Source organism: Crocodylus porosus, unplaced genomic scaffold, assembly GCF_001723895.1.
Source record: "Crocodylus porosus isolate Cpor-Errol unplaced genomic scaffold, CroPor_comp1, whole genome shotgun sequence".
Lineage (NCBI taxonomy): Eukaryota > Metazoa > Chordata > Crocodylia > Crocodylidae > Crocodylus > Crocodylus porosus.
This window is the reverse complement of record NW_017728918.1, coordinates 79,889,019-79,910,302: the sequence shown is the minus strand read 5'-3', so window position 1 is coordinate 79,910,302 and position 21,284 is coordinate 79,889,019. Positions and strand designations below refer to the sequence as shown.

Here is a 21,284-nt window from a genome sequence, read left to right as displayed (position 1 = left end):
ATCTTTCTTTCTATCTTAAGGTGATGGTGTTTGTTCATGCTAGAAATGCCACTGTACGAACTGCTATGGCTCTTCGTGAGAAAGCAAAAAATAATGGACATATTTGCCACTTCTTGCCAACACAAGGACCTGATTATGGGCAAGCTGAAAAACAAGTAAGTGGCTTATTTTTAATGATCTTGCTTCAAGTTCCAAATGTCTGGGCTTTTATCTACCTGGGAAATGACGTCTCTTGAGGCATAGCGCAGTCGTTGAGGTACACTGTTTTCCTTCCTCTGCCAGGAGGGATGGAAAGACATTTGACTGGACTGAAGTGAGTTGCACTTTGGAAGGAAGTGCATATATGAAGGTTGGTGGAGGTGGGAGGAGTATCTGGAAATTGCCTTTTTCCCGTATCTCATCATGCACAAGAATCCCTCAAGAAAGGAGATGTGCTGCTTTCTGAAGAGAAAAGATAAGAATTGCTTGTGCTGGAATACCCCAGCCTCCTAGCTTCTTTTGGGAGCCTTGTATCATTACATGGTCAGGGGAGGGTGATAGCTGGCTCCCATGCCTATTTCCCTTTTCACCATGATGATTTATTTTTTTCCCATGGTGGAAAATGGGCATGGTAAGATTAACTCTTCTCAGTATTTGGTTAATTTGGAGCCTATCACTTAAACTTTATTCCATTGTGTCTTACTTTCACCTGTGAGTTCTAAGAATTGGACATTTCTAGCTACAGAAATAGCTTGGATAGATCTGGTTTCTAGGATTCAGCTCGGCAGGCTTTTACTGTAGATGGGTATTGCTCCATTTGCAATTCACAGAGCACATGTCAGTATCATAAAAGTGCACTATAAGGCAGTCGTTCTCAAGAGACTTAAGGCATCTCTCCATAACCTCTGTGAACTGAGCAGCGTTCTATTTCAAAACTAACTGATGTATTACAGTGCTCAACTCCTTGTAGAGGAGCAAGGGGAATGGCCAGGCAGAGATGAACCTGAGCCTGTGCTTGATTTAACAGATGCTTGTTTTCTATACAATAGCAGTTATATATCCACCTTGTTTGTCCAATATAGTTTTCAAAGGATATTTATGGATATACATTGTAAGAATTACAAATGCTTCTAGAATAATCTTTATCTTAAAGAGTTTCACTCCATTTTGTGTGAAATTGTCCTGGGGCTATTTATCCTATGCTAATTGTACTTTTTAAAATTAAAGACAGCAAATGCATCATCATTTTCTTTTACCAGTCTTGGTGATTATTGCAGTTTAGTCCAGATTGTATCATTATTCGTTTGTTTGTTTGTTTGTTTTAAAAAGTTGCCCTTAACTCCGTTAATGTTTAATTTTTTCAACATTTGTGTTCCAGTAAATAGATGATTAGTATTTTTTTAGCTTAAGGTACATTTTACAAGCTTTAATAAAAGCTAAAAAAGATTATGTTGGATAATGTATTATAAAAAAATATTATAACTAGCCCATTATAGTCTATCATCAGTACAGGAATATTATTGAAGTGGAACTGTTTTCTGATGCAGATAGGTACTATATGTTACAAAGACCACTTATTTTTTTAAACTTAGTCACTAGATTGTGGCTCATCAGTGTAGTTAAAGGGAGAACAGTGCAATGATTATGCATTATGTTTCACTTATTAAAAATGAAAGGTATTACACATACCTTGACATTCTTTAAACCCTGAATACTGTTTTTTGTTAGTCTAAGTCTGGTGTCTAAACTGTAATATAATCAAAAGTTACTGTCCTTATAGAAGTAGGGCCTGTATGTGTATCTGCATTCCTGGATCTACGGAGGTGTATGGTAACCATACAAATTACAAATTCATAGTAGCAGTAGATGAACTTGAAATTACTGAGTTTAGTTAGAAAACTCAGTTTGGTTCAGTTTACCTTCCGCTATGTACAGGTGTTACATTTGACTGGGAAAATTGCCATTCTTCTAGTAGAAATGACAAATATACAAGTGTTCATTCAATTTCTCCCAGGGGAAACATGCCCTTTCCAGGAAAAAGATTTTCCATGATCTCCTTAGCAAGAAAAATTCTCTTGCAAGAATAAACGTTTGTACACTCCCTTCCCAATCTAATCTAATAGGCAGTGTTTCCTACCTCTTCCCTAGACTGGCTGGTTTGGGAAACAGGGCTAGGAGCTTAGCCCCACTATTCCTCTCCTGTCCTAGACCTGTGCGGGAGGGGACTAGAGCAGTAAAGCAAAGCCCCCTACCTGCTCTCTAAACTGGGATCCTCAGTGGAGGTGTGGAAGAGATGCCTGGCTGTTTGCTGCCTGCCTGATGTGATCTCTCCTCTTTTTCTACTCACCCAAATCCAGCCCTTGTGATGACTGTGGATTAGGTCTGGCTGAGCAGAGAAGGACTTTTTCTCAGCTCAGCCAGATTCACCTGTAATCATGGTGGATGGGTCTGGCTGAGTGGGGAACCCCAGCTTCTCCACTTATGGAGAAATTCCCTGGGGTACCTCTCTGTAACTCCCCCAGCTGAGAGCCCAGTCAATTGATAGAGTTCCCAGTCACAGGAATGCAGAGTCCCCTCCTGTGGTTGGGAGCGTCGAACATTGACAGGGTTCCCAGCCACAGGAGCAAAAGTTGCTGGTGCAGGGGGAGCCCAGGAGCATGATCCCAGGCTCCTCCAGCAGCAACAACATGACATGATGGGATGGCATGCGTCATGGCAGGAGGCACAATTGTTGGGATCACACACATCAGATCCCATTGTGCCTTCTTTTTAACATCTGTCACTGGCCTATGTAATAAATTTGATTGAGAATGTCTTGCAAACCTTATTCACTAGCATGTTTTTCCATGGAAATCATTACCATATGTTCAGCTTATTTGCCTTTATTGTATTGATTTAGGTGAAATGATCCTATCAGCTTTCTCCATACTTTAGTGATTAGAACAGGAAAATTCAGGTACTAGAAGATTTTTAAGTACATTTGAAATATGTCATTGTGCAGATGGATGGGGTCGCTTGGATTTGGGCAGGTTAAGATGACCTCAGAGGCATAAATTAACAGTAGTGGATAAAAATATTTAGATAAAAGCGTATCTGAATGCTCATTAGGTCCAAATAACTGCTGTATCTAAAATATAGCATTTTCTGTTTTAGAAGGGCCCATTCTAGTAAAATATGAGGGTGACACTGAAATAATTAGTAATATCAAATTTCCCTGCTGTTTCTCTATTTTGTAATATATGACTGAATCCAAGCATATATTCTGTATTGGAATTTGATTTGAGGACTACAGCACCAAATTTTTATCTGAAAAAATGATTTCAGATAAATTGACTTTGTTCTAAAAGATTTAGTTGGAAGTGTTCATAGCTAAGTTCTCTAGTTTTTTTCTAATAAAGCAAATATTTCTTCATAGTAATTTAAAATTGAGTAAATCGTTCTATTAAGTTTCATAAGAACTTTTGATTTAATTGACTTTAATCACTGTGTTGTTGTAGTAGGGAAAATTATTTCTTTACTGTATACTCTGAAAGTTTATGAGAACTGTACAGTAGAAAATATAATTGAAATATAGATGTTCTTGTGAAGATTCATTTTATGTACTGTAATATAGCATGAAACTGTGGTTTTCATTATATTACCTCAGATTCTCGGAAAACTAAGCTAAACTAGATACCAACATTTTCTGGAAAAAAAGAAGAGAAAAAAGCTTTAAAGTAGTTTATTTTGGTGCTCAATAAATTTGATTCTGCAGGACTAGAAATTCTCTGAAGTGTGTAAAAAAAACCTGTCACCATAGGAAGTCTAGTCATTATATTAAAGATATTATTAATCATTTTTGGAAGTATGGCTGAATATTTGCATTCAAGATTTCATTTTAAAACTCTAATGAATATAGATTGTGATGCATTGTGTCTAAACATGTAGAATAATGTAAAATATCTAACAATATCAGATGGGTTTCTTATTTTAGATGGTATTACCTACTGTGAAAAATGCTAATCAGATTTGCGGTATGTGGCATAGTAAGCAAAGATTTTACTATTAAAGGTTGAGAAGTTGCTTGGTTTTGTTTTTTAAGATAAAAAGAACTGTGTTTAAATTTAAAATATGTAAAGGTGTTAATATAGGAATTTGTACGTATACCCAGTAGTTTCTCTTCCAACTAAAGATATGTAATGACTCACTCTGCAACCATTGCTTATAAAAATAATCCTATGAATATTCCAATTGACTTCATGTAAGAAAAGCAGTTACTTAATGTGAACGTAGGCTGGAGTTTGTACGCTTCCAGGTTATAAATATAAAAATATTTGAAAAATGTGATGTTTTAAGTGTTATACTTTTGCTTATGTGTAGCATTTACTGTAGAGCAGAAAGCAAAGCATGTATATAATTAATTTTATAAAACATACTGTAATTTGATAAATGGTTTCATAAAATGTTCACAAACTTTATAATGTCTGTGGCTAATAATGAAATTAGTTTGCACATTTTACGCTGTCCTAGATTCAAGTGCGTTTCTGCATTAACTGTTCTCTCTCTTTATGCATATTAGTTTTTATTAGTAGATGAACAAAAATAATGCACATTTTAACCTAGTTTTATGAGAATAAAATGTAAATTTAATGCAAATTTTTAAGTATTTTGTTGTTTCAGCTCATTGCCTCCATCTTCTTGGAATTGCTGCCTCTCTTTTTTTTAGATTTGAAACAAAAGTTGGGAAAGTATCAGAGTGAAACCTAGGCATGTTTGCCTTTCTCTCTTTGCTAAAAGAGGGTTTGTTTCCCAAGCCAAGAATTAATATGTTTCAATGCACTGTGTCATTTTTCATTCAGTAAATCTTGGATATGTCATTATATTCTCTATATGTATTCTCTAAAGTCTAGCTGCTTTCAAAAATATTAGAACTGTTTTTCCACCTTCTTTTCTTATTCTGTGGGCTCCTTAATAAGGTGATAGGAGAACTTTTCACAAATGCCTGTATCCCATTTTCAGAAGTGATTTCAGTACAAACGGCTTAAACCAGCAGTTCTCAACCTTATTAGACTCAAAATACCCCTGATTAGACCAATGGCACCCCTCAGAAAATGCCATTTTCACTAGTTTTTTGACCGTGGAAAAATAATAGAGTAATTCTTCCATTGCAGAGAACTCAAACAACAACTGGTCAGACTGTTTTAACACTATGGATTCCTATTTGAAATCTCCAGGTTTATCTTGTGATTTATGTTTTTACTCCTAACAGTGCTAACATTGCATGGCATCCTGCCACACCCTTGAAAGTATGTTAAGACAGTATAGGGTCCTGCAGCACCCAGCTTGTGAATTACTGGTTTAAACATTATTGAACATTAATGGTGATATAACATGAAAGAAATACAGAAGAAAAAGAAATGTGTTGATACTCAAGTTAAGCATATAGACATTAATATGAAACCTGTCTGGTGTTTTCATTATGGAATCTGAACACATCTCACAGTGACAATAGTACATTATATATGTATAATGTGAAGGGTTGTTGTTGTTTCTTGATCTCTTCCTTTAGCTAAAACTATAAACACATCCCTTTTCTTGTTAGGTGATTTTACAGGGTGATTTAGGAGTAATGTGAATGGTGCAACTATGGAAGCTTGACTGATATATCTTACAAGGGAATTTCAGGCAGCAGATCACTATGCCATCATGATCAGCACCACTGCAACTGACACAGCTGCAGGTATAGCTGATGCCCTGGGTGCAAAGATGCCCTGGGTGCAAAGATGCCCTGATGCACCTTAAATTACAAGCCTGAGTGTATGAGGAAGGTGTGGCAGATGTTGGCATGAGAAGATAAAAGGGTTAATGGCAGAGTGAAAATATGGAAGGAAACTGAGGGACATAGAATCCTTGAAATAAGCAAGAAGTATGGATAGAAAATACAGCATATTGAAAAGCCCAGGAAATAAGAGGGGGATGAAATGAAGTGTTCAAAGAAAGGATAAAGAGAGGTAATTCTGTATTTAGCAGGATCTGAATATGGTGGTATTACAAAAAGAAGTAAGAATGAGGAATATTTGTGAGGAAATAAAAGAAGAAAGAGGTAAGGGTAATATGGTGCAAAAGGAAATGGCCAGCACAAATTTCAGTAGTTTTACAGTCCATTGAGTTTTTTGCAAGTATCAGTTCTGCCTATGGTATTGTTATTGCTTAATAGTCAGGAAGTTGTCATCATAACGTGTCTACAAGTGTATGCTTTTAACATTACTGTGCAAAAAATACACCGTAACTTCATCAAATACAGTTAAACGTTTTCATATTAAGATACCACTAAGCATATGCTTAGATTGTTTAGTAGTTGAGTATGATATACAAAATAAAAATACAGGTTGAAATCCTGTTCTTGAAGTTAATAGAAAAACTCCCATTTACTCTATTCTATAGGTAGAATATTTTACCCAGATACCTTTTCTACTACCTTTCTGTCATCTTTTAGCATTCGCTTAACCATTGGACCTACATGATTTCTCTTCTAGTTACTGTGAAAATTACAGATTGTCCTTGTTTCTGAGACCTGATAAATATTCAGCATTAATCCTATAAGTATTTAAAATATAAGGCAATCTATTGTTTATTCCATAATGAAAAGAACCTTTTAATCAGCAGCAAAAAAAATTATCAAAGCATGCATGTGTATAGCGAAATGAGCATGTCAAACTATATATTTTAAACCAAGTATTTATTTTTATGTGTACTCCAAAGTTTGTGATACAGATAACATTTCCCAGTGAAGGCAGCAAATTAAACTGCATCAGCAAACATCAGTAATGATAAAACAACATACCATAGTAACAACCTGTACTATTTTGAACAGTGATTATGGTTAAAATATTGCTAAGCTTTACACATACATGAAAATTTTTGGTGATAACTCGTCAAAAGACAACTGGTTAAAACTGCTAGGGTACACTCAAAATGTTCTTTCCTTCCTTTTAGTGTTATTACTGTAAAATACTGTACAGTGTTATTACTGTAGTTATTTTATCATATTTTAAAAACATGATAGAACTGTCTGACTACAGTAATAACTGTTAAAAAAAAATCACATTTCTCATTCTATCATTGTGACTTCATATGCTATTGTTCACATTGCCGCAAAGTAATGGCATTTATTTTAGCTGTTTGTGCTTTATAAGAAATTACATGATTAGCTATTTCTGTAACATGCATTTCTATGAAGACTCATAGATACTTTAGTAGTACCCACTAGCCCCAGCCATTGTACCACACAGAACAAGATACTGTACCACACAGAACAAAAAATGATTTTATTGTCCGAAGAGCCTAATAATATTTCTAGATTTTAAAAAGATTCAGTGCTATCAGGTTATTTGCCCCCCTTTGCCTTTAAATTGTTCTCCATCGGCTGTTCGTTCTCCGCTACATGTGAAGGTTGAATTGGACTCTCAAGAAGAGGGGGATGAAGATAGAGAAAACATTGCACTGCATCAATTTCTGGGACATCCTTACCAGTAGATGCAGTTGTATGAAAGGAAAAATATTGTTATTGATGCCATCTTCCCAATGAGACCTCTGCCTCAGAGTTATTGCCCCCTTTGAGTCAAAGGAAATTGGGTTCCTTGGAGCCAGTATCACTTTTATACCCTGTAAAGTGAAATCATACAAATGAGAATTTAACAGAGAAAGTGCAGTACCTTGTACAGAAACCATAATAAGAATTTCTGCTATAAGCTGGCACCTTTTCAGCTGGAAGGAAACAGAAGGAGGGAGTGTTGGAGAGTTTATTAGTCAGTCACAAGATGGCTCTGAGCCATTAGTGGAATTGTCATTAAAAATGCGGATTTATTAGGCCAGAAACAGAGAAATACAAAACACCCTAGTATGTGCTTTGGAACAATAAACACAGTTCTGGTTACCCACGTTGAGGGAAAAATTCAAACCGAAGCAGATACAGAAAAGAGTTGGTAGGGCAATTGAAAGGCTGTCTGATGGGGATACTCTAATACCATGGAAGCTTTATTCTAACAAGACAATAACTGAGAGAGTGCCTGCTGTCCGTAAGTTTATAATGGGATACAACACCTGGGAGAGAAAAGACCTCCTGAAACAAAAGGTCAATATTGGCAAAAAGAGCAAAGAATATAAACTAGCTATGAATAAAATTAGGCTTAAATTAGAAGAACAACAGCAGTGAGGTTCTCAACCAGGAGTCTAGTATGAGCTGATATAGATTTAAGATGAAGTTTGATGTTGTTGGGTTTACATGTTATTGTCTCTAATAGCATGGAATTGAACTTGGTGACCTCAGGAAGTGTATTCCAGTCCAGTCTTGTGCTCCTAAGTAATCTAACCTTCAATTGTAAGCATTTTAAGTCAATGTTTATCCAACTGGTAGATGGCAAAGAGAGACTGCCACAAGGCACTGCTTCCACTTCCTTGATTCTGACTGCATCCACAGGTAGGCCACACCTTTGTATCAAATAAAGAACAAAAAGAAAAAGGAAGAGAGGCAATAAAAGCAGTTTGAAGCAACTAGGAGTGACAGTTTATCTGTTTCCATTAGAAGCAAAACATAGGAAAAAGATGAGAAGCAATATCTGCCTTAGGGAAATGATGTTCCCAGGAGACCAGAAATTGAAATCTCCAAAACAGAAGGGACTGATGCAAAGAAATAAGGCAGGGAAATGCAAAGGGCTACATGAGAAGGAAGGGACCTAATAGTAAGGAAGCATGCAAGGAGAAACAGAGCAACAGAAGTAGATGGGAGTAGCCATGAGATATGGAATAGAATAATAAACAGAGTTTCTTAGATTACCTTTTCTTTTCAAAGAGGACAAAGCATTTATTGCATCAGTCTCAAAGGGTAGTTATCAATGGCTTGATGTCTAATTGGCAGCTGGTATCAAGTGGAGTGTCCCAGGGATCAGTCCTGGAGCTGGGTTTGTTCAATATCTTCATCAACAATCTGCAAGATGGGATGCAGTGCACCTTCAGCAAATTTGCAAATGACACCCAGCTGGATAGAGTAGTAGATAGGCCAGAGGGTAGGGTAGGATTCGGAGAGACCTTGACAAATTGGAGGATTAGACTAAAAGAAATCTCATGAGGTTCAATAAGGAAAAGTGCGAAGTCCTGCATTTCAGCTGGAACAGTCCTGCAGGCTTGTTCAGGCTGGGCACTGACTGGCTAAGCACTTGCTCTGCAGAAAATACCTGAGTATTATAGTGGGCAATAAACTGAATATTAGCCAACAGTGTGTCCTTGTTGTGAAGAAGGCTAATAGCAGATTGGGCTGCATTCATACAAGCATTGCTAGGAGATCAAGAGAAGTGATTATTCCCCTTTATTCAGCACTGAAGAGGCCACTTATAGAGTACTGTGTCCAGTTTTGGGCCCCTCACTACAGAAATGGATGTGGACAAATCAGAGAGAATTCAGCAGAGAGCAAGGGAAATGGTGAGGGGGCTTATTTAGTTTGGAAAAGAGAAGACAGAGGGGATTTAACAGCAGCCATCAATAACTGAAGAGTATTTCCAAAGAGGGTGGAGCTAGACTTCTCTCAGTGGTGGCGAATGACAAAACAAGGAACAATGGTGTAAAGTTGCAGCAAGCGAAGTTCAGGTTAGATATTAAAAAGAGCTTTCTTACAAGGACGTTGGTAGAGCATTGAAACAGGTTACCCAGAGAGGTTGTGGAATCTCCATCCTTGGAGGTTTTTAGGACCAGGGTAGACAAAGCCTTGGGTGGGATGATTTAGTTGGAGATGGACTAGATGATTTTCTGAGGTTCTTTCTGCCCCTAATTTTCTATGATTCTGTTTTGTTAATGTGACTGTATTATGTACAAACACTAACTGTTTGACACGGTACTGAATAGAACTATTGCGGTATTCCACATGACCAGGAATAAGGCAAAAAGTGGTTCAGCAGACATGCTGTTAAATGTGTCTCACACTGTGACATAATTTGGAAACCCCTTGGTTATATGTGTTTATTTTACATTATCAAAATAACTCTCTGCTGTGTGAAGCTAAGTCCATATTGAATCATGCTTATACTGGCATACATGACATTAGTAAAGAACTTAAGTGTATAGACAGATGTAAGAAATGTAGCGATATCAAATGGTATTGGTGGAAGTTGTTGTGATGGAACTGTTATATAGGAATGTTTCTTCAAGAATGCAAGTGTAGCTAAAACACTCCAAATTTAACCCTCCTCAGTCAGGGTCAAAGGTTGGTTTAGCTAATTTTTATCAGGACAAGATCATACAGTTAAAGTTATATTGTAATATCCCATGTGCATTCTTGAGTGATAGTTCCCCTCCGCTTTCAGAGAAGCTAAAATGCACATTTGTCAATAACAATATTCCAGCAATATTTGTAGCCCATCAAAAGAGTTACCTGAAAGAAAATCTTGTCAGTCAAATTTATAATTTTTGATAAGATTACAGGCTTGTTTGACAAAGGCAATTAACTTAATATACTCCCATAAGGACTCTTACTATTGTACACTGTACAAAATCAGTGTAACACACATGTAGTGCATTAAAATGGCTAAGGGATAGATCTTAAAAGGTGGTGTAAATGAAGACTTATCCAGTGATAAGAGATTTTAATGAAGTTGCACATATATGTGTTTTTGACCCAGTACTATTCAATATATTGATCAGTGATCTGAAATAAAAATAAAATTATTAATGGTTACATTTGCAGATGAGATGCATATTGCTGCAGCTGGAAGTTATTACAGGGATGGGTCAGTGCTACAAAATCACATTGATCAAGTCCAAGGTTATATAGAAACTATATATAGATTGGCAAATATACCCTACAGTGAACAGCTCAAGAGTCTTGGAGTTGGATCCAGATGGATCCACAAGGGTTGAGTATAGACAGTCAAAAAGCCCAAGACTGAATAGATTCAATCTTTGCAAGTTAGTCTAAGCGGCTGTGTAAGTTGAACCAATAAGCAAGTGAATAGACGTTTACTTTTGATTCTAGACCAGAAACTGTGAGGTGCTATAGTTCACCTACCTGCCCAGCTGGAGCAAACAGCTTGGGCCAAGGCTAGTCTGCCCAACCTATGGAGGTGGGGGTTTTGCAGGGGAGGTGTAAAGCCATCTGGGATGCTAGGGGACTGAGTTAACTTAAATCTGGAGGGGATCTGGGACAGAAGTTCAATACACCAATTTAACCTAAATCAGTTAAGTCCGATACTATATCCATCCAGGTTTATCTTAAACTGGTTTTGGCCATTTTGAAAGCAATTTATGTGCACTGAACTTCTGTTGTGTTACAGATTTGCAGCAGTTTCCGATCACTTATACTAGTTTATGTGTAGGTCTGTATTCAGACCATTTATGGTTTATTCCTGTCCCTAGGCAAGGTGTCTAAACATAATTTAAGTGAAATACAGGCACATAAATCATTAGAAGTTATTGACAACACCCCTGTTCCAGTAGCTGCAAAATTATTAGCATCTACATTTTGCATTGCCAAGATCCAAAATGTAGTTACTGAAATTTAAAGTACTGCGCACGGAGAGAAGCTTCTTAGTCCATGCACCTAGGAATCTAACTTCAAGAAGTCTCCTGTGATCGAGAAGTCTGCTGAGGGTCCTGTTGATCACTCTTAATGCACACCCATAGTACAAAGCACAGTTTTCATCCAAAAACACAGCTGGATGAAGTAACAATGGTAGTCAGAGACTTAGGGTATGTACAGATGCTATTTAGATTGACTTAACCAGGGTTTGGTTGATCGAAATGCCCAATCATGCAGGCATTCAAAGGGCTTAAGTCACCCAAAAATGACATGCCCCATCGAACTTACTTCACCGCAGGAGGTGCACAAGCTTAGATCAAGATCAGCTTAACCTGATCTCCTGAACAGCTGCATGTGTTTACAATGCAGCTCTGAGGCTGGGAAAGCCCATCTGCTTGTCCCAGCCCTGGGGCCATGCTATACTCTTCCCCACCATGCCCATAACCTGACTAAGCTATTTTTAGCCCTCTGAATCGTCAACCAACTGGGAACCCCCCCCCCGACCCACCAACCCCACCCACAGATCTGCTAGCCCCCTTTCCCAGTCCCATCCATCCCTGCCCTGACCCTGAGTTACTCTTACATCAGGTTCCAAATGTGGCTGTCAGGTCTGGAGAATGGCTACATTCATTGATCCCAGTTTGTTTATGTGGCTTAAAGTAAACCATGTAAACATAGACTGGTTGCAGAGAACAACTGTAATCACCCACTGGTTCTAGAATGTGTTCAGTAGTATGGATTTGAATCTCTTTAAGGTGAGGAGGGCTGGAACACAAGGCTACAGGGTGAGCATGCTAACCAACAGTCCGTTACAAAAATGTGGTTGGTCATATAGCACAATTCCCTTCCTTAGTTAGGCAGTACAGTAACATTTACAGATGAGTGGCTCTTTAGTGGGATGGGAAATTAGACAGTTGTCCACAAAAGAGGACTCCACACTGAATCTCAGTGGTTGAAATAATGTAATCTGCAGCCGTAAGTCAGGTGCTTACAGCTCTACAGTTGGAGTTCAGATAGACCCCTGTGCTTAGTATATCCTATTGGGTAGCAACCAGGTTCTCTGAATGACACTTTTGACACGTGTTGCAGCTCCTGGAGACTCCCAGGACCCCAGGTAAACCTGCTGGGGCCAGCACGGTTGCTGGCCTCAGCCTCCCCTACTCCAACCGGATCAACACACAGCATACCAGAGCACATGTGGCATGTGTGTTCCCCAGGAATAAGTAGCAGTGGCACACATTGTGGCACTGCTGTTTCTCCCCAGGGAAACGCACATTCCCACTTACTGGACACACCCTAGAGATCAATTTGGATTTTGCTGTCAGACTACTGTGTTTATGCAAGGTAAAAAGAAGAGATGACTTGCTCATAGCTTGTCAGTGCGTACACTGATAGCAGAGAGCTCTTTAATCTAGCAGACAAAAGTATGGCAGGGTAGGAACTAAAGATTGACAGATGTAAAGAAAAAAGGTGGGGACTTTTTATCAGCGTACTTGAATAATTAGAACATTTTACCTAGGGGTGTGATAGATCCTTATTAGGATGAGAAGGAGGAGTTAGAAGGAGTTCAAAGTTAGAAGGACTTTGTCTGAATACATCTATCCATGTCCATATTGCAAGAAGGTAGGGCTTTGTTGCTGTAGTAATTTAAAATACTTATTTTAAGCTATCTCATCCATTGACATTCACATGTGCTTATTACTGACTTGATACAACCAATCTAAGCCCCTTCTGATGCCATCAGAGCTTCATTTGCCATTTTCCTGCCAAAAATATTTATACATTTTTTTTTATATATTTTTTAACAAAACAAGGTTTTAAGTACGATTATCAAAATATCCATTCTTTCCTGTAATTAAATATGGCAGATTCAGCTTGTTAATGAAACAATGCAGAAGAAAGGATAGGGGGATAGAGAGGTAATGGGAATATATTTGGTTGTTTGGGTTTTTTTAATCCAATTTGATTTGAAAGACATCTTAGTTCTTCAGTTCTTTTTCAGTCATCCAGCATGTGCCTGAAATGATATACAAATCACTCAACTTCCTGTCCAGATATAACAACCATAGGTGAAACCTTCTGAAGGGTATCAGAGTAACTGGAAAAAGAACAGTTTTAGTACTGTATCTTTTACACACCTTTAAAACTTGAAAGGAATCCCACTAATCCTCTTAATTATCTCCCAAATGTTTTTTAAATTAGAAAAAGAATTTTTAGAGAACATTCATCAAATATTTGATATATAATCATTTGCTTGACATTTAATTATTTCAGAGCAAATCCTCATTTTATTTTTGTTTTATTAATAATATGTCCAATATTTGATACGTTATTAAAAAACTATAAAAATAAAATGAGGAATTTTATTCAAATACATTAGGCTGTATTAAATGTCAAATATACATTGAATATTTGAAGATCCTTATCTGTTTTATAATTACAACAATTTTCTTTTGTATTACTAAAAATGTTTTAGAGTTATTTTTCTCCTCTGTCTCTCAAAATGGAATGGGATAGAGACTTTTAATTTTTATTTTTTATTTTTTTTACAGGACACATTATACTATAATAAAGTTGAGAGGCCAGGCAAAAAGAATATAATGTGAAGTAGTTCTACCAATACATGCTTGGGAGAAAAAAAAATTCTGTAGAGAATATTCCTACTGTTTTAATTAATCTAATACTGTCAGGGTTTTCAGCACTGTACAGTGAGTGTTTAGATTTTCAGGAGATCTATTTTAAATAGGAAAAGACTTAGGTATATTCATAAAGTTAAAAGCAACAACAACAAATTGCCTTTTTTTTTTTAATAGAAGTGCCTCAATACTTTAGACTTACTTGTCAACCGACATTATAACTAGTATAATAAACTAGAATAAAAATACTACATAGACATTATTAAATGGCTGTAGTTGCATTTTAAAAAACTTTTATGCAACTTTTTCATGTTTTTCAATGAGCTGTACATAGTATTTATCCACATATTGGGAGTCTTATTTTTTTAATTCTTCGTTTCTAGAAAGTCTTACCTTATCGCATTACTTTTTATTTAATATTTAACTTAACATTAAATACACAAGCTAAATTTCATGCAACTACCATTGGAAACCTATATTCACAGTTCACAAAGTTTATTTTACTTAATCCCATAAACACGGAATTGATTTATTAAAGGAAGCAGTTCAGTTTGAGTAACCAGTGTTCCAAACTACATAGCAACATGTCATAAAGATAGAGGTAAGACATTCAGTGAATTAAATGAAATTATGTCTATCATTAACTTCATAATGCACAATATTAAGGAATTACATTTTACGTTAGATTGTAAATGACACCATGCCATCTCCTTTCACAAGATTGTAGATATTATGATCACTGCTCTTATATTTTCTAAGTTAGACCACTTCAGTTCAAAGTTAAATGCCATAAAAATCTGAAATAGGTACAATACACAGTAGTACTCATAATAATCAGGAAACACTAAGTGAACATATTCATCTTTCTATTTATTCATAATATATGCAGAGTCCAGAACTTAACTACAAAACATGCAATGGCTTGGGATGTTCTTACCTTCACTTAGTCCTTAAGTAGATTAGTAATCACTTTATCATCCAATATGATAAAAATAGATTGATTTCCAGAAAGTTGTCAGATGATCATGAAGGACCTGTCAGTTCCCAGATTTTATATATCCTTTTTGGTGAGGATGTACTGGCATTTAAGAGGTGGCAGTTCTCATCTGTAAACTTAATACTTAATACTAGAGGTGCACTGATGCATTTATCCATATTGTATCAGCACCGATAAAATGAAAATGGACATTATCAGCAATTGGCTTTTTTTGGCTGATGTGGCCGATAAAGTCGCCAATAAAAGCCGTGTATGTGCACCGCTGCAGCATGCACCCGGCCAGCCCAGCAGCTTGGAGAGCAGCATCTGGCTGGTAAATCTATTGGGGGGAAAAGCGGGTGGGGCAGATCTATGCCCCTTCAGTGAGGGAGGGAGTCGGGCTGGGGCTGGGCATGGGACAGAGCCACAAGGAGCTAGTCTGAGGGGCAATGGAAGGAGGGGGATGGCACCCACAGCTGCATACACGCCTGGGGGAGCCATGGGAGCATGTGTCCCCTGGATCTGTATGTGGGGCAAGGGCGGGCTGCCGATGTGGGCTGGGATCAGGGGCACCATCAGGCTCTTCCCAGCAGGGGGGGCTGGGCCAGAGCTGCACTCTGCGGGAGGCAGAAATGACACTGGGAGGAGGGGCTACTGCCGTAGCATGCTTCTTATGCATCGGGGTATGCTTCTTATGCAGAGGACTCATGCTGAATGGAGGGAGGGAAGAAGCTTGACCTGCTGACATGGAAGCAGCAATGGAAGGCTCACATTGCTGGTCAGTGAGGGGGCCTGCAGGCAGAGGGGTTACATGGAGGCTGTGTAGCTCCCATGCTGCAGCCACCATTCCAGAGTACATCCCAGGGCTGACAACCTGTGCAACCCCCAGCTGCTCTGAAGTTGGATAGTCCTGCATTAGAACAGGCCCTTACGTGAAATGGTTTGGATGTTCCTACTTTCAGCAGGGAGTTGGACTAGATCAGCGGTTTTCAACTGGTCGACATGTGGAGGGGGTCCCACAGAGGCCAGTCGTAAAGCGGGGAGAGGGATCCCCCCCCAGAGGCTGAGCAAAGCGCGCAAAAGTGAAACTGAAAGTCCCTCCATGGCGCTTCCAGTTTCATTGCCGTGACCGAAGTCTCACCTAGAGGACCTTCGCATCCCACCAGTGGGATGCATCCCACCAGTTGAGAATCCCTGCACTAGATGACTTCCTGAGGTCCTTTCCAGCCCTGTTCTTACATGATCTAATAGTAAATTTGACCTTATACTTTTAAATTATTTGTTAATCAGTGTTAAATTGTGTGATCACTATATTCTAACAAAGGGTTTCAGCATGTTAAAGACATTCATCTATTACCTAAAAGCATGGAAATGCTGTGTAAGTGGAGACCTATCTTTGTCAACAAACAGGAAGTCATTATCAAGAGGAAATACTATTTTACTTAAATGACAGTTTGTCTCTGAAACTAACCGGTTACTCCCTTTAGCAAAATGTAATGATATGTTCACCGCCCTGTGAGATGAATCATAGAATTACAGTATAGAGAAGCAGGGCTGGGAGTGACATCAAGAGGTCATCTAGTCCAGTCCCCTGCCAAACAATCCTATACAATCCATAATCTAAACTCTAAATGAGACTAAACTCTACATATGTATACCAGGAGTAAGAAAACAGCTTTGGATGGCTGAAGTATGGGAAACTTTTGGTTTTGCTCTGGTATCAAATGTTTCAACTATCACTTAAGAAAATAATAAAACATTTATCATAGCAAAACGTGTACCGTGCAATATGTCAAAGATTTGACTCAAGTGTAACCTTGTTCAGAAGTGCAGTGTTTCTAACAGCCTTAGTATATTTTTTCCTTCTGCACTTTATGTTTTAAATGCCAAGCCTCAGCTGGATATGGGGTTATAATGAATTCTATCATTTCATACTGGTTTTAAAAAATGTGTTCCTTCTGAAGAATGAAAATGGAAAATGGGGAGTTTTTATAGTCTTTTTCAACTTTTCTGAATGTTACTTATAGAAACAGATGTTCAATTTGAGGGTGAGTGAACTGATCAGAAAAGAAAATCTGCCACTAAACATTATTGAAAACAATATGTTTGCTTTAAAAGATTGCTTTTATTTGACTTTGTAGCTATTTACCTAATTTTAATGTATACTCTGTAAAGTTACAGGTTTAAAAAGAAGGTTACAACTGAGTAAATATTAAGTAGTAACATTTTATAAAATGCCTACAAATACATGTTTCTCAGTGTCCAGCTCCTTGTTCATTGGTATTTTATGCCTCAAGGCAATTTTGAGCATACAGACATTTTAAAGTAATAATTTTTTAAGGTAGTGTTTACTTTGCTTTTCAAATTTCTTGATAAAGGTCACAGTCCTCCACGCTTTTTGTGAATTCAGGTGAATGCTTCCACTTTTTAGGGAGCCTAATTTGTGTCTTTTAAAGTCCCTTATGCATAAAGTGTGTATGTGTGTGCGCGCGTGTGTGTTGAATATCTATCCATAGATAGATATTCAGGAAGAGTGATCCATAATCTTAAAACTATTTTACCAGATGTTTGGGAAATTCAACACTGTTTTTTTCCCCCTTTTGTAAGGTATTGTATTTTATAAATGAAGTCTGATGTCACTTAGGGGGTGCATAGATTATATTGCAAAATTGGGACTCATTATCTGCTCTGACTGTGAGCTAGAGAGTATCTGAAGTGTTGTTTATTGTACCCAGAGTAATGGTGTTCCATATCTCTGTTAGGTGGCGAACCTATAGTACAGGTGCCACAAGTGGCACGGGCAGCTTCTGTATGGTGCAGGACAGATTGGAGAGGGAACATACAGCACAGTGGCAGATGGGGCAGGGAGCAGAAAACTGATTGGCAGCTTGGTCAGGAAACACAAGGCACAGAGTAGAAAGTTGATCAGTGGATTGAGCAAGTTCCACAGGATCAGGGTGGCACCTAGGGAGGGAACATAGCTAATTTGTGGCATGTCTGCCAGTAAAGTTGATTCCCACTGATTTAGATGCCCAGTTTAGGTAACAAAGTTTGAAAATGACTTATTAGATAACAGAAGGTGTGGATAAAAATAAGAATTGTACGTGCTACTATGTTTACTTTGTTTTTCTTTTTCATTGTGTGAATATTGGATTATTTTATGATTTTTAGCCAGTTAACTGTTCACTTTTTAAGTATATAATCAGACAAAATATTACAGGTATCTTAGTTTCTATATTCTTTTGAAAAGGTCAACTCTGTTATCTATTCAGCAGAAATTTAGTATTATGGCATTCCAATAAGTGCTTTTAAATGAGGGCATTCAGTTCATTTTAATCCTGCTTTCAGTCCCTTTTCCTACTTATGGAATATTTGATTTACCAGAACTGAAAACTCCCACTACATAGATAAGGAAGCTATTTCTTGATTTTCAAAATTAATTCAGCTCTGATTTAGAAAAACATTAAATCTGTCATTTTAATTCTAGGTGCAGGAACTAGGAGACAAACATCAAGTCAAATGTAGCTTTATCGTCCCTAGATGGCTAGAAGTTGCATTGCTACATTAGATCGCACATCTTCCTGCACATATTCCTAAATATTAAGATGTTAATCTGTGCCATTTTCAATAGTCTACTGGAATCAACTGTATGCGGGATCCAATTATGAACACCTAGTTTGGTTTACCACATTATACAGACTATAGAATTTCACTCAATAATTTATCTAACAAGCCAAAAACCATATGGTTGAACTAGACCATATATTTTAGGAAGATATCTAATATTGATTTGAAAGCTACTGATGATGAAGAATCCACCATTTCTATTGGTAAATTGTTCCAATGATTAATTACCCTCACTGCTAGAAATAGTACCTTCCATTCAGTTTAAATTTGACTTGCTTCTTATTCCAGCTATTGAATGTGTTATGTCTTTTGTCTGCTAGATTCAAGAGACTTCTGTTTTCAAAAACCTTCTCCCCAGATGCTTTACGTACAATGATTAAGTTACTTTTAACATTTCTTTGATAAACATCTCATTTTATTTTCCTTAATTCTCTCACTTTAGTTTCACAGCACACAATTCTTATGGCTCTTTTTAATTTTTCAACACCTCTTGAAAGTGTTGCATATGATGACCAGCACCCACAAAACTGCAAATGTTAGGCAACAGTAAGAATATCCAGTAACAATTTACCTTACTTTTTATAGGAAAATTATGTTTCCAGATTGAATTCCTGAACATTAGAGATAAGAAAAACTCAAGATCCAGGCTACCAAAAGGGCAGGTTGCATTGCAGCCTGTAAAAATTCCCAGACAAATAAATAATCTCCACTTCCAGTGTCCTTTTAACTAGCATGGAGTGCAAAGTGAGATATTGGTTCTTCATGAGAATCTTAATCTTTGCAGTGCTTTCCCAGAAAGTGGACAGAGATAAGAGCACACAATCTAGACCAAACTCTGTTGTCAACTGAAGGTGTTTGATATTTCTATAGGTCACTTATTTAGTTGTTAATTTTTAGAAGTGTGTTTGAAAATCATAGCCCAAGAGTATCCTAGTCTGTCTGTCTGTTTATAGAGCTCTGACATCTACAGCACTTTGAGTCAAACAGTGACCTCTTTACAATATAGTGTGAGCACTAAATTGGAGTAACAAGATTCTTAAAATCCAGGCACTTGATCATATATGAAATTTTTACCCATCACAAGCTAGTGCAGATTGACATGCAATAGCGATTAGTCTTTTTTGTTATTCATAGCTGAGAAGTTGTCCCCTGAATATCTATTTTGATTGTAAAAGCTATGCTGTGAATTGGACAAGAAGCAAATCTGTTTCTGAAATTATCTCCCAAATTATAAATATCTCCCAAATTAACATATTGCTTTGGCAGCCACACTGATGTTTGAGTTTGGGGAACCAAACGAAAAAGCCAATTTTGTACTTTTGTATGCAGTTTTCTTTTTCTCTGTAGTGTACTATTCAGGCTAAAAATGATAAGGGCTTGCTATACTATGCACTAAATATTTTGATGATTTTAAAGCCTTTGCTTATAAATCTCTAAAAGAAATGTTCTGCTGAAGTATACAAAATGCATTTTACAGAGCATCCCATTTTAGCGTTCACATAACTGCCAATTAAAAACTAAATAAATCATTTTCCATAAAATTTAGTCAGATTGGTTGAATCACTTCTCAGTTTTCAATTTGTTTTAGCCACTTGCCTAAAATAAAGCCAACTTTCAACCCCTCTGGACACCTAAGGCTATATTTGCTAGTCTATATATTACAGATTTTATCATGTTTAAGATACCTTCTTTATTTAATGTGATGAGAATATGGAGACAGAAATGCAGATATATGTTAATAGTGTGTAATATAACACAATCATTTTAATCAACAACTAGATTAGTTATAAAACATAATAAAATTTTGCTGTCTTATGCAGTGCTTACACCAGCCAAGGCCTAGAATAGAGCCTTTTCTGTAACAAGTCAACATTTTTTCTGCAAATTGCAAAATTTACAAAATGCTAATTGCCAGTTGTTATAAGAACTACAAAATATTACCTTTTTAATGGCTGCCACTGTGTATTTTCTGGAATTCCTGGTTCCAGCCTCTCTATGGTTTAACTTATTGCAGTTACTGAAGTTTGCATAGCACAGCACAGATAGTTACCTTAACATCATCTTTCTATTTTAGTTTCCATTGGCTAATTTTAAAATTTGCAGAAATGTTTAACTTAATACATTATATTTAACCAGTCTTTTTTTGGTCATTCTCAGACAATTTTTACCTCTGAATTGGTGAGTTATTTGATTTTATCCAAGTTACAATATCCTATTATAAAAGCCAGGGCATCATGAGAGATTGAACAGCGCGGGCCCGAGGACCGAGCCCTGGGGGACTCCGCTGCTCACTTCTCCTCAGGTGGATGGGTCATATTCAACTTGGGGAGAAGTGGGCAGTGGAGTCCCCCAGGGCTCGGTCCTTAGGCCCGTGTTGTTCAATCTCTTTATCAGCGATTTGGACAACGGGGTGAAAAGCACCCTGTTTAAATTTGCTGATGACACCAAAATTTGGGGTGAGGTGAGCACACTAGTAGGGAGGGAAAGACTGCAGCAAGACTTGGATAGGTTACAGGGGTGG

At 37.3% G+C, this 21,284-nt stretch overlaps 1 protein-coding gene across 1 annotated transcript in view; it reads left to right on the top strand.

Annotated features, from left to right (window-relative positions):
- The window catches only part of ASCC3 (activating signal cointegrator 1 complex subunit 3), a 555,582-nt gene that overhangs the window by 309,993 nt on the left and 224,305 nt on the right, over positions 1-21,284 (top strand). The window contains exon 14 of the mRNA XM_019537809.1: positions 21-155. Coding sequence (XP_019393354.1) covers positions 21-155 — 135 coding nt within the window. The remainder of the gene's footprint in view (positions 1-20; positions 156-21,284) is intronic.